We start from the raw sequence: 13,403 nt of genomic DNA, 5'->3' as shown, positions 1-13,403 counted from the left end.
TCGTCCTTTGAGTGTTTTGGCGTTCAGTTGATCGTCTTTGATTTTGTCTTTTGTTGTTGATGTTGTTGTTCTTGTTGCAAAATTAGCTCTCGTTGAGCGCCTCTCCGTTTAGTCCGGCGGCCCCCCCCCCCCCCCCCCCCCCCCCCCGCGTGCGTCATCTTTGTTCTTCCCCTCTTGCTTTCATTGCCTTCGCACATCTTCGAGAAACCCAACCAGCCATGCCGCCCTACACAGGCACCCAGAGGCATTACATATCGCAGTTCGTGAACTTGACACAGGCCAAGGACGCCGTTGCTTCCAAGGTAAGCGGGCCATGTCGCTGTTGCGCCCCTCTTCAATAGATAGGCTAACTCGGCATTCTCACTGAACAGTTTCTGCGCGCGAATGGCTGGAATGTCGAACAGGCCGTTGATGCGTACGCACAGCCTTTCCCATCTTCTCGTCGCAAAGCTAAGTTCTGCAGATACTTCTCCAGCACCCAGGCGGCCGCATCATCCTCGTTGATCCCAGCACTGAACAAGATCTTTGACGAATATCGAGGTTCATATGCCCACTTCTCGCTTGCTCAGCTACATCCATCTCTGACGAATGCGAAATAGATGACCCCAAAGAAAACCCAGACACAATCGGAATCGAGGGAGCCATGAAATTCCTCGAAGCCATTCAAGTACAACTGGATGAGGTTGCGTGCTTGGGAATAGCGGAGTTACTGAAATCACCCAGCATGGGCGAATTTACTCGCGCGGGCTTTGTCGACGGATGGAAGAGTGTTGCGTGAGTCATGTCTCTTATTAGAAATATGTTCTGAAACTAAGCTAATTGACACACAATAAAAGAGTCGAGTCAATACCCCAGATGATATCCCACGCAGCCTCGCTCCGAACACGAATATCCTCACAACCAGACACATTCCGCAAGGTGTACCGATATGCCTTTCCGCTCTGTCGCATGCAAGGCCAGCGCAACCTGACGTTTGAAATCGCATCGGAGCAATGGCAACTCTTCTACACCAGCGGCAATGGGGGTGTCGATTGGAATACCCCTACTACGCCGTGGCTGGACTGGTATTTGGAATTCCTCGAATCCAGGGGCAAACGACCCGTCAATAAAGATTTATGGGAGCAGACCGAGGTGTTTATGCGCAAGACCCGCGAGGACGAGCATTTTGGATGGTGGAGTGCCGACGGTGCCTGGCCTGCCACTTTGGATGATTTTGTCGCATATGTGCAGCAAGATAAGCGTGGTGCGAAGCTTGGGAGTGGAGGAGCCATGGATGTTGAGTGAATCAGTTTCGTCTATAACTATGGCATTTCTCTTCTACCTGGATCAATATCCCATCAACGCATCGCCGAAAAACTGCGAAACGATATCCCAATAAACCATTACTGAACGAATCTGAAAGAAAACTCATATAAGCATAGCATGACATACAAAGGAAACAAGCATTAAATACATGACATAAAAAAAAGTACAAGCAAATCCTGGAATTGTTGCTCCAACCCACTTGATATCACATTCCTGTATTTCGGTTTTTCTTTCCACGTCGTAACTACCTTTTTTTTCTGTGTGATGTGTGTATGTACGAAAATTCGAAACTCGACGCCATTCCCAAGATAGAAAATATCTCAACACGTGTTTCCACGTATTCCACAACCTCCAAATTGTGTCGGCCGCAATTCGGCCTTCGATGGTATCATCTACAGCTGGTATCATAGAAGACGTGTGAAGGCTTAGTAGTCACGACGACCGTATTCGCTGCCTGGAGGGCCCGGAGGACCCGGGGGACCAGGAGGACCGGGCCGTCGCTGATCGTATTGTCGGCGGAGCGCTTCAAGGCGCTTTCTCTTGGTGTGGGTGTTGACATATGTACCAATGACGAATCCCACGATGTTGAAGAAGGGAACCCAGGTATGTTCGGGGAGGAAGTACTGGGCAAAAGCCAGAGTGATGGGCGACGTGATCCAGCTGACTTTCATGACGGGCATGAAACCAGCGCGGACGGTTGCGCGGACTTGGTGGAAAGTGCGCGCGCCGGCGATGATGGCCATGGAAATCAAATATACAGAATTCTGGATAGGCGAGATCTGCAGATACAAACCAAATAAGCAATCATCGCATCTACAGTCACGAATACAACCGGAAGGGTTCACGTACAATCAAGTTGCTAACCAGAATCTGAAGAATCTTGGCTTTCAAGCTCGACCGGCCCGAAAAGATCCTCTGCAAGATGCCGATGAGAACGTGGCCCATTGGCGCGCTGATGAACATTCCGTAGAGGGCCATCTTCGGCACGCGGGAGCTGAAGTAATGGCCATGCTTGCTGATATCATGGGCGAGCCACGAGGCCACGAATTCCTGCAACGCCGAGAGCACAGCGGATGTGAGCATCTTGGTGCGCAGGGGATATTTCTGCAGCTGCTTCAAGTAGGCCTGTCATCAAAATCCGTTAGTACGCATAGCCCGTATCCCTTCTGGCCAAGTTCGACATACCGCGAGATAGCCGGTGTGGGTGTTGCCACCAGTCAGGCGCTCGCCGACCTTGTGCGCGAGGTCGTGGGCATGGGGGGCCAGGTCCTCAGGCTTGACGCCGACGGCACGAACAGTGTCTTGCTGGAATTTGACAGACATGGCTGCTGCGGTCAGTCAACGCGGGGAGCGGGATGGCTGGGCGATTCGCGTCCGGGTCTCGAGGGGGAAGCGAAGACGATGAGCAGTCAATTGGCTGGCATGCGCAATCACATCCCAAGCAGCAAGTCAGTCAATACTCAATAGGAGTCCGTAGTAAGCTGGGAAGTGCACAGGGACCCGTGGGGGAGATAAAGGGGAGGTTGGGATGTGTTTTTGGTGTTTGTTTATCCGATCAAGCGCCAAGCAACGGAGCGTCGGCCAGCGCCGAGCAGCAGCAGCAGCAGCAAGCAAGCAACAGTTAACAAGCGCAACACGTAGAGCGTATACCACTTACCCAGTTCACGGGCGGAGATGTTCTTCTGGCAGCAGAAACACGATGCTCCGGCGGGTTGTGTGTTGTGTTGTGGGTGAGCTGGCGCCGGGTCAGCCTGGCCAACTGCGAGCCGGACAGCTGCGTCGGCCGATTCCGCGGTCCGTAGTACATATCCGCGCTCTCTGGCTTGATTCTACTCGGTAGTTATATGCTATACGGTATAGGCTATCTGCTGTCCTGGAACAATGAAATGTCATCGTCAATAGAGACCACTAACTGACTCTGTCGCTGCTTCGAGCGCCGGCTATGGCTATGGCTGTGGCCGGCCTGAGGCAGCTGATAGCCTGGCTGGACCTCGGCAGGCATCATCGGCTAAGTTCTGGATGATGACTTTCGACTTTCTCAACTACTCACCTCCCAGCAGATGAATAGAAGCAGAAGCCCTGCGACGCCATGGCTGAAAAGATGCCCTGCACAGCTGTCTCGCACGCTGTCGTGGCCGCAGTGTCCAAGACCGACGAGACAATCCTCCGGCTAAACACGTGAGTTTTGTACCAAGCAAGCCCTGCGTAAGATAGACAAAGCCTCCTGCTCAACGCTCTCCAGGCTCTTGTCTTCAAAAGCCGGCCTGGACCTCGTGCTCTCCGCCCTAAACCACAGCTCGCATGCATTGCATTACCTCCTGGCCTCTTCTCCGCTGTCCAGCCTGCGACTCGCCATTCGCCTGTGGCTGCTGCGGAGACTCGGCCGGGACGTTCCTCCACCCGCTGCCTTATCACCATCATCATCATCAGCGCAGCCACCGTTACTAGCATTTTCGACGCTGATATCCAAAACCCGCTTCACACTCCGCCTCCTCGGGCTGGTCGGTCTGTGGAAATGGGGCTCCTCTACGTATAAGTCGCCCCCAACAGACCCCGTGCTGCGTGGGCTTTCGTATATAGAGGTGCCTCTGTTGGTCATTTATCAGGCCCTCGAGAACGTCACATATCTTGCCGCGAACGGGGTGACCGGCCAAGCACTCATAAAGCGAACGGGCGGCGCTACAAATTGGACTCTGTGGAGCATACGAGCGTGGTTCTCGTACGTTCTGCTCCAGTTCGTGCGACTTGCGCGTGAATCGCAGTTGTTCAACCAGCGAGAAGAGGAGAGGAAGAAGCGCCGAGCCGAACAACAAATATTGACCGGTGGCGAAAAGTCGCAAGCCGAAGATGCACAGATAGAAGAAGCAGCGCGACAGGCAGAAATCCGCGACTGGAGAAAGAGACTCGTTAGCAACGCCGCTTGGGCTCCGCTCTGTGCTCACTGGAGTTTTGAGAATGGCATCGGTGTCCCTTCTAGTCTGACCGGGTTTATCAGTTTGTTGGCAGGTTTGTGGGCGACGTACGACGCTTGGGAAGCTACTGCTCCGTAGTACGAGTGCCCATATATACCCAGATATTCTTACTTAGTTTCAGTCATTATATCCATGTCTAGAACCAAGGGCTTATTGTATCAACAACTATAGACTCCCTTATATGCATAGCTTGAGAGCGTCATCGGATTTACACTCGAAATTTTACAACTTTTAAAAAACCAGTCTATATTAGAACAGAATATCTCCTCCAGAAACCAACGATCTCCCAGCCTTGATCTCTGGCAAGATTCCCACCCGTGCAAGCTCATTCACCAACTGGAAGAGCATGCCATCGCATCCCTTGGCCGCCAACAAATCCACGGTGACGGGCGATTTCTCCTCGACACCCGTAACTTCGCTCGCATACGATTTTTCTCCGATAGGCAGCACCATATCAGGAACGCCGGCGTATACACTAATCATACTCGCGGCATGCCCGAAGGGAATCGTTGGCAGTTCTCGATAATAGTCGCGATACAGCGGATGTCGAGTGGCAGGCTCAACGTACACCAGAAGACTACCCGAGCATGAATCGGGATTTGACCGCAGCACATTCTCTGCAATCCATGCTCGGAACTCTGTTCTGTTGCTCAATGCTTCCTTTAATGTCCCCTCTGGTAGGGAGTCGCCATAGGCCCAGCGAATTCGGGGCGCTGGGTTCACGAAAGGACGTCGTCCGGAAAATTCGGCCTTGTAATCGGCAAAGAAGGGATCGCGAACAAGGCGTGCCTGCTCAATGCCAATGACGGTCGGATATATTCTGTCGATGACTTCGGCTAGGTCTGATGACACATTAGATGATGGACGATGATGATGAGTTGCTTCCCACAAGGTAGGCAGGTTAATGTCGGTGATATTGGCGGACAGATGCTTGGCCAACTGCTCAAGGAAATCGGACACCATGGAATCAATTGGATCGGAAACGTTCAATGGGTCTGTATATACCGTGTGAATCCGTCTGGGATACTCTGGCCAGTTGAACGGTGTACTAGGGTAAATGATCTGGCTAGCAGTTTTCCACACAGCCGGATCTCGAGCAATAAGTCCAGCGGTGTCAAACTGGGGAGCCAACGGAATAACCCTGTCTAGCAAGGCAGCACCGTGAGACGACCTAATTCCATATACGCCATTTGCCTGCGAAGGGAATCGAATCGATCCTCCTGTGTCTGTTCCGAGTGCGAGATCTAGCCAGTCATACGAGGCAACCCCGACTCCGGCACCAGTGGACGAGGAGAATGGCTGTTGATATCCGTCACCTCGGGGGTTGAAGGGGGAATGATAGTCGATCCAGTCTGCGGTTGCTAATTCGCCGTTGGCGAATTGAGACGTCTGCATGCTATGTGTTAGGGCTGTTCTTCTTTCTCATTTCTGGATTGATTTCCTGGTTGTTGCACACATACCTTGACTTTGCCCACAATAACAGCGCCTGCATCAACGAGAGCTTGCACTACGGGACTCGTGACATTCGCCGGGGGGTAGAAGTGATACCATGCTCGACTTCCAGCTGAGGTGCGGACGCCTTGTATGTCGAAAATATCTTTCACTGCGAGTCGGACGCCTGCCAGTGGCTGCGATGGTATCTTCGCCGAATAAAGCCGCGAGGGCACCGCAACAGCCGAGATGCCTGGTAAAGCAGCAGGCAGTGCGGAATATGAGCCGTCTGGAAGCGCAACAAGTCCCTGAGAAAATGCGCCTTGTGTATCTGAGTAGAGTCTCAGAGCCTGAAACACAGATCCATCTGCTGAGAGGAAATAAGGTCCCCGGGGGAGATCAGTCGACCCAGTCAGGACTAAACGAGTGTTGTAATTGGCGAGTGCTGCGCGAGACAATGCACCATTTTCATGTGCTTCGCCGCCTTTAGTTGAGTGCACGTAAATGGCTTCATAGATGTCAGAATACTTCTCTCTAATATCGTACTACCGGGTAGGACATACCTTGCAAGAATGCGGTGGAAAATACATCGTCTTGACGCAAATAGCTCTCAACAGCAACCTCCAGCTCTTCCTCATAGAAAGGCAGGGATTCAGGCTTGAAGACCGTCAAAGCGCTGAAGCCGACTTTTGGTTGATAATCGTCTGGTAGGCTTATGGCAGTCAATGGCTCAGGAGGTAAGTAATACGGAACACCGTCAAGCATGACGGTTTGTCCGGTAGAAAGCACAGGGTGCGTCGGCAGCGGAAAAACATCATGAGATGTTGCACCCAGGGTTTCCTGCTTTATTGGAATGACCAAAGCTATGACTGGGGTCAGACAGATTAACATCACACGCGAGACGCCGTGCTGCAGTGTGGACGGTAGACGCATTGCGGAGGGTGTGGAAGATTTAGCCCTAAGACGCCGTCTGTCGTGTAGGAGGTGGTGGCTTCTTATATGCATCGATACCGCCAGCAAATTAAAGGGGTCTAGTTGTATTAAGTGGGGCTTATTTCTTTATTTTCGAAGACGTATTTAATTTGCTTTTTCTTTTGTTATTTACTACCAACCCGCGCGCGTTTGCAGGCATTCTTGCATCTTGAGCTTTACCATATCCCGCCATCATCACCACATAAACACAATGGTGAACATTAAACAGAATGTGCTTCTGATAGACAATTAATAAGAAAAGAAAAACGAAAATCCCTTAGGTCCAAGACCCAACGCTTAGAAATAGATACACCGCGGCATGAAGCTTAGTAGCATTCTCGATGATTTATGTACCCTCCGTTCCGCCAAAAATATCAATACATAAGTAACCATTCTTGGAAACTCCCTCATTATTTACCCAGTAGCTAGATAGCTGGTTGAAATTTGATGCCCTTGTGCAGGATGGCCAATTTAGCCAACTTGTCCAAGTCAGCTTCTGAGAGCCCTTGCTTAGCGATTTGATTGCGTTCTGTATCAAAAGTCGTTTCAGGGACATCATCACGTTGTATCTTCTTCTCCCTAACCACCAAATTCTGCTGATAGAGATGCTCAAATTCTACCTGAGCCTCCCACTCAAACAGCGGCGACTTCTCGCGGAAGAAGTACGGCTGATCGTCTTTGTAAACGAGATCAAAATTCCCGGTTTGCCGGTGCTGCGACTTGTGCGCCGTGACAAATATGCCGTTGCTCTTCACGCCAACTGTACTGTGCCAGGGACTCATAGAGAAGGAGTTTGGCTGTGGGATCAACGGGCATGAAAGTTTGGTTTGGCCAGACGATGGGTGAATCGAGAGACGGAGACTGTCTGGATATATCTGACGAACCAGTTCGGCGAATTCCTAAAATATGAGAATGTATAAGCACTTTATCCCCTTTTACTGTTTTATCTTATCAAATATGGAATATAGGAAACTCACCACGCCGCGTACAATCATAGACTTCGCAACAGATTTGACTTTCTTCTTGAATTGCTTCTGTCCTGGACAATTTTTTGTCACCGGGCTGAAGCGAAGGTCGACCTTCATAAATTTGTCGTAGCCTAAATTCATGTTTAAGTGAGCTTTAGTACGAATCGGTTGATCGGTAGTTTGGGGCAAATCTATCTTACCGTTATACGTCCGCAGGTAATCCTCGTCGCTTTTCAAAAACTTATCGACATCAAACCCCGGCCGGCCGTAGCGACGATGTAATTCTGACCGAGCCTTGTCGCAAAGCTGAGTGTAGTCGTCTTTGGAGATTTCTGCTCCATTGTAGATGCCTAGTAGATTCATGATACGGTTGAATCTGATGCATGCGTATCCCTTTTCGCGGGCAATTTGTCGCAGGCGATGTCCGTATTCCCATACTTCCCCGTCGGAAATACCAGTAAGATCTTGTTTTTTTGTTTTCCTATTAGTTAACAAGAATCATTATAAAGCAGGGACATTACGAACCGTTATAGCATAAGCCATCCGTGACAATGACAGTCATCGCTCCAGGCGGGTAAACTGCTTTGATATCCGAGCATAGATTTGCCAATCGAGCCAGGCCGAGCTCCTCTCCAAGATCCGGCAAAGCACCCAAGACCTTGTCCATGCGATTGTTGCTTTTCATGGGAAAAGCAGGAAGTACCATGGGAATTATCTCGTTTGCGACAATGTGTTTCTGGACTCGTGGCGTGAAAGATGCTCGTCCCAGCCAACTTTCGCCAGCCGGTCCAGTTCGTTCGTGATAGCCATAGCCCTCTAGAATGCTCATAATCTCCTCGGCTTTTAGGTGAGCTGAGTAAGGGCAAATAACCTGTTGGTATTCTTGCTGTTTCTTCTGCTGAGGCTTTTCCTTTTCTTCTTCGGGGCGTACATGATCGGTTGCAGGTTCGATTGGACGCGGCCAAGGTAGGAAAAAGTCGTATATTTGCTTCTGAATGGAAGATAGACGGTTGTCGTTGTCCCCTGCATAGTCGAAGGGTAAACGAGAAGGAATCTCAACAATCTCTGTGGCAAGCATGATGTCCGGGGTGGTGGTTGATATCTAGGTATACAGGAGATTGGTTGGTTTTGCCCTAATTTGCTCAAATCCGCTCATGAATGTCCGACAGTGGAAAGGAGTAGATGGAAGGGCAAGAACTTTGGACAGGATATAACTAGTCTGGGACCTACTATGTAAAAGCAATCTTGATGTTTAATTTCGAAGAGTGAAATTTGAGACGAGAGTCTTGCCACCGACCGAGAATCTCAAGAGTATGACTTTCACATTCTCCCAACCACCAGTTACCTCAAGCTCAGATCCAAGTCATATTTCCCCTAGCGTGGAAAGGGGGAAAAAGGGGCAAAAGGAGCACGCAGTCAATCCAAAGCTCAGAACAGAACACTGGCGATTTACGACTGGACTTTCACCAAAAATGGTTCGTCCACACGCTTTGGATACAATGTAGACCGGAGCTCTACAATGGTGTCACGCCATTCCCACTCTTACGGCGAAATAATAATGAAGATCTCGATCAGGCAACATGATCGCATCTAGCATCTAGACGATCGACTGGCTGAGAGACATTGAAACCAGGTTTAGCGAAGACCCAGACCAACAAGTCATCTCAAGGCGGGGTCGCAGAAGGCAAAAACCACGCATCGAAATGAGAAAGAGACGCCGAAGCTTGCATACTGTTTGTCTAGGATGATAGGCTCTTCCAAAAAAGCTATGTGGAGTGAGTGATGCATGGATGAACGACGACTTTTGTGTATTGTAATACATGCGAAATACGGAGCCGAATACTACTAATCTTGTGCTTCATACGACATACAGCATTCCGTACAGGATACAGTACATACTACACCGATGATCAGGCGCCAAAGCCCCTAGTTTCAGACGAAATTATCGTCAGTCTGTTCCCAACGATACTCCAATCGCTTGGCGGTTTGTTCAGCAACTTTCGCCCCACCGTAATGCGCCTTCACGAACTCGAGCATGAGGTCCATGCCAGCTGTAATACCAGCCGACGACCAAACCTCCAAGCCAGGACGCAGACCACCTTCGGAGGTACCATTCAGCTGCGCCGGGGAGGCGGTGCTAGAAGTAGTTGGCACGCTAGATCGTACCCATCGCTTATTTTCCCTCCACTTTACTTTCCAGCTATGCGGATGATTCGCTGTGGAAACATCTCTGAAACGAGCCGAGTTCGTAGTGGCGTCAATACCATTGAGCAGACCTGTCTGGGCCAGGACGTGGCTACCTGTGCATATTGTGATGACGCTATGTCGAACTTGTGATGCGATTGCCTTGATGAATTCTATCGCCTCCTGCGTGTTGGCAATGATTCCTGTATCTGGGTGGATACGTGCCAACCGTGTGCCCGGACCGCCAGGGATCAATAATACATCAATTGGCTTGAGGGATCCACTTGCATCATCTGCAATCTCGCCCCGGGCTATTGCTGAAAGGTAATCTTGGAAAGTGACATCGGGGACGACTTTAGGGTTAAAGCTCGTGTTGGACTCCGGGGGAAGGTTAAAGTTCCACTTGGCACTTGGTGGCGGGACTGGCTTGGTTGAGACTGGCTCCAAAGTTGATGAGAGCAGGGTCAGCGTAATGCCAGAAGTCTCTGGGTACTGGGAGCGAATGTTCAGAACGTCCAATGGTCCAGCAACATCTAGCAGCTGCACGCCAGGAAACAGCGGAACATGGAAATGTAGTGGCGGCTTGTTCAGCTGAGTAGTGGACAATGGGTAACTGTGTAAGGTGGAGGTCATGATCTTAATGGAGCTAGCTTTGCAGCCAGTGCTGGACCAAGAGTTGCATATGCCACTTCGAAACGGCAGTAATGGCCGCGGAAGACCTTGCGCCAAAAATCGAATAGACATCTCCCACGTAAGTCTGTGCTTGGGCTGAGAAAAGAAACTTGAAAGATTATGTCAAGGGGGCTGGTTGATTGACAGGTTAGAGAGTGTCAGAAGGTAGACGTAGATATGAATGGTCGATTAATAACCCCGATTCCAAACGAGTCCGATTATTCAGATATTCTGCTTCTATACACGTACGATAGTCATGCGCAATAATAGGTGCCAAGTCGATACCGCTATTTAGTTCATGCTGGAAACCAATTTGAGAGCTCAGAGATCAGCGTCTACCTTCGACAAATCAGATAATAATACCATGGGCAGTAATGGTTCATGCAAGGTATATGAATAAAATCTGGATCGACAGTGATAATTAAGCGAAGGGGCGAAAACAGTGCTCTGGTTATGAGTTTGTGAGTAGGATGACAACTTGACAAGTCGCAACAAAAGTGAAGTGTTCGTCGGCACATACCGGCTGAAGCTTCTCATTGGAGGATGTGTCGAGTAGATCAATGGCGCTGCCCCCGCCCCGTACCGTACCAAACTTCGGACTTCTTAGCGCCGTGTACTGCAGATTACATGCTTACTAGCGTGATTTATATCTTGGACGTCGAGGCGGGCGACCCACATTTGTATCTTTTAAGTCGAACATTCTCCGTGGCCATTAAACTTAATCTAGACTAACCTCCCACATTAGATAGCTGGAAGCGACGTCCACTACCCAGCCTTAGCCTAGACTTTTGCCTCTTTAGGTAAAATATCAACACGGGTTGAGGTGGCCAACGTGCCTCCGACGACTAGTGATTGGTAGTCGCCGATGAACGCATATGTTTTTCCAATTTTTCCTCTTTGATTATCTAGTCTTTTCCGTCTCACTCGCTGTGTCTACTTTGTGGTTTCCTTTTTTTCCCCAGTCTCTTGATGGTTTTTAAAATCGTTTTTCAAAAATAGTACTGTAAGATTTACTCTGATTAGACACTAAATTTAGGATAATAATACTCGGCACGGAGTACAGGGTAATTGAGCTATGAACCTAGTTCAGCTTTCGTCCATCCGCCAATTGAGCACCGACCAGGAATATTGCTCCAATGATAATACAGAGTCCACCAAATATTTGGGCGTACAGGTAGTCCCCACCATTCAAGGCAATGAGCTTGCCTGCAATATATGGTCCGGTAAGAAGCGGGATGCTGTTGATTGTGGTGATTGTCCCAACTCGGGTCCCTGACTTCTCAGGATCCTTGGCACCAAAATAGGCATTGGACGCTGGCACTTGGCTCAAAGCACAATTGGCAAAAATACCGTAAAAAGTGGCCCATATTAGCATGCTTTGGTGTGTATCAACAGCGATCCAGCAGAGTAGCATGGCTCCGCAAGGAATAGAGACCAAAATGCAAGTTTTCACAGCCCCTAAGTAGCGATCGGCTACCCAGGCAACTAAGATACGGCTCGGAAGTCCGACACCATTCATCAAGAATAATAGGACAAGGGACTCCTGGAAAGAAAAGCCCGTTTTCGTTTGGGCAAATTGTCTCACCTATCTAGGCTGTTAGTTTTAGTTTCCATATATCGGTGTATGGGGTTGGTAGTAAAAAGTAAAAGGTAGACTGACATAGATGTATGCAAAGTAAATCCCTTCGAAGATGAAGAATGATCCAATAGAAAACATCGTGTATGAGCGCTCTCTAAATGCAGAGATATCAAACCACGGACTGGACTTTTTAGCGACTATTCTAGCTCTGGTCACTGCAGACACGACAAGCCCATTCATCGAGATGATCAAAGCCATAAGTCGCACAGTCCATGCAAAGCCGAGCCTGTCGAACAAGTAGTATGCAATTGTAGGAAAGACCATTCCGCCAGTAGCAGCGCCACAAGAAGCCAGGGACACAGCCATGACTCGCTTCGTGGTAAACCAGGTCGAGAATAGCGAAATCATTGGGCTGAAGACTAGTCCATGGCCGATCCCGCTGCAGAGACCTTGCGCAAGCCAAAAGTGCCATAATTTTGAGCCAAAGGACGTGGCAAATGCTCCAAGTGCTTGTAAGAAACAGCCGGTGGCAATGCAGGTGCGAAGGTAGCCAGCGTCCATTGCGCGACCAGAAAATGTTCCAAGTAGATGTACCATGAACATCTGGACTGCTCCAATCCAGGATGCATCGGCTGGACTTATTTGGAGATTCTTGACATAGTACTCTTGAAAAAATCCGTATCTGAAGAAAGACAAACAAAATGTGGTTAATAAAAAGCCTAGTAGGTCCGTACCTGACCTGATTTTGATGGTAGATGTATAGAGCTCAACTTACGAGGTGATATAACCCCAAACATTGAAGACCACAAGGTGACCTGCGAGAACCTGTAGCCAGGCCCATGTGCCCCCATTGGGGATTTCAGAGTCAATCTGCTTTGCAGCCTCTGCGGCGTTTGACGATCGAGCGAGCAACGGAGACCGCTCGTCGTATTCAGACCGAGTCATTGTGTTTGGAGAGAAAGGTGACGAATAAAATCTGAGATTGAAGTTAGAAAGGAATAGAACTCGTTAACAGTTTGGTTCTTATTTTCTCCCTTCTAATATCTGAAAATGTTACAGGACGATGAACAAAAAAAAAGGAAACGATGGCTTGATTGAATTGGCAGTGGGCTCTGTACGTCAACGACTGCGCAGTTAGGAAAATAGTTTTATATGGATATTCCTAATTGGGTTAGTCCTTTTGCTTTCTCGGTGCCTTTCGATGGAAATTTCAGCGTAAAAAATAAAAACCAAGTGGGTATTGCTTATTACACGACTGAAGGAAAGGAAGAATAAAATAAAAAGCGAAAATCTTACCGCGCTGGTGGGTCTGCAGTGGCC

The 13,403-nt window shown here is 49.3% G+C and overlaps 7 protein-coding genes across 7 annotated transcripts; 2 read left to right on the top strand and 5 right to left on the bottom strand.

The window, feature by feature from the left end:
- Positions 1-218: 218 nt before the first annotated feature.
- On the top strand, positions 219-1,284 carry UA08_06634 (Defective in cullin neddylation protein 1; the record flags this gene model as incomplete). Its single annotated transcript, XM_020268933.1, has 4 exons — positions 219-302; positions 372-540; positions 600-774; positions 837-1,284. 4 exons carry the CDS (start codon positions 219-221, stop codon positions 1,282-1,284), a joined length of 876 nt encoding a protein of 291 aa, XP_020118017.1.
- Positions 1,285-1,730: 446 nt separating this feature from the next.
- UA08_06633 (hypothetical protein) lies at positions 1,731-2,628 on the bottom strand (the record flags this gene model as incomplete). Its single annotated transcript, XM_020268932.1, has 3 exons — positions 1,731-2,084; positions 2,155-2,430; positions 2,491-2,628. 3 exons carry the CDS (start codon positions 2,626-2,628, stop codon positions 1,731-1,733), a joined length of 768 nt encoding a protein of 255 aa, XP_020118441.1.
- Positions 2,629-3,394: 766 nt separating this feature from the next.
- Positions 3,395-4,355, top strand: UA08_06632 (hypothetical protein; the record flags this gene model as incomplete). The annotated part of the gene is made up of 2 exons (XM_020268930.1): positions 3,395-3,483; positions 3,548-4,355. The coding sequence occupies 2 exons, from the start codon at positions 3,395-3,397 to the stop codon at positions 4,353-4,355; spliced, it is 897 nt and encodes a 298-aa protein (XP_020118015.1).
- Positions 4,356-4,526: 171 nt separating this feature from the next.
- On the bottom strand, positions 4,527-6,641 carry UA08_06631 (hypothetical protein; the record flags this gene model as incomplete). The annotated part of the gene is made up of 3 exons (XM_020268929.1): positions 4,527-5,666; positions 5,738-6,216; positions 6,272-6,641. The coding sequence occupies 3 exons, from the start codon at positions 6,639-6,641 to the stop codon at positions 4,527-4,529; spliced, it is 1,989 nt and encodes a 662-aa protein (XP_020118016.1).
- Positions 6,642-7,105: 464 nt separating this feature from the next.
- UA08_06630 (hypothetical protein) lies at positions 7,106-8,726 on the bottom strand (the record flags this gene model as incomplete). Its single annotated transcript, XM_020268928.1, has 4 exons — positions 7,106-7,579; positions 7,658-7,779; positions 7,849-8,112; positions 8,174-8,726. 4 exons carry the CDS (start codon positions 8,724-8,726, stop codon positions 7,106-7,108), a joined length of 1,413 nt encoding a protein of 470 aa, XP_020118442.1.
- Positions 8,727-9,580: 854 nt separating this feature from the next.
- UA08_06629 (hypothetical protein) lies at positions 9,581-10,465 on the bottom strand (the record flags this gene model as incomplete). Its single annotated transcript, XM_020268927.1, has 1 exon — positions 9,581-10,465. One exon carries the CDS (start codon positions 10,463-10,465, stop codon positions 9,581-9,583), a length of 885 nt encoding a protein of 294 aa, XP_020118443.1.
- Positions 10,466-11,585: 1,120 nt separating this feature from the next.
- UA08_06628 (hypothetical protein) lies at positions 11,586-13,028 on the bottom strand (the record flags this gene model as incomplete). Its single annotated transcript, XM_020268926.1, has 3 exons — positions 11,586-12,089; positions 12,165-12,765; positions 12,859-13,028. 3 exons carry the CDS (start codon positions 13,026-13,028, stop codon positions 11,586-11,588), a joined length of 1,275 nt encoding a protein of 424 aa, XP_020118187.1.
- Between the last annotated feature and the right edge of the window lie 375 nt (positions 13,029-13,403).

This window comes from Talaromyces atroroseus (assembly GCF_001907595.1).
Source record: "Talaromyces atroroseus strain IBT 11181 chromosome Unknown scaffold_9, whole genome shotgun sequence".
In the NCBI taxonomy this organism is placed as follows: domain Eukaryota; kingdom Fungi; phylum Ascomycota; class Eurotiomycetes; order Eurotiales; family Trichocomaceae; genus Talaromyces; species Talaromyces atroroseus.
The sequence above is the reverse complement of the archived record's forward strand: the minus strand, read 5'-3'. Positions and strand labels throughout refer to the sequence as shown.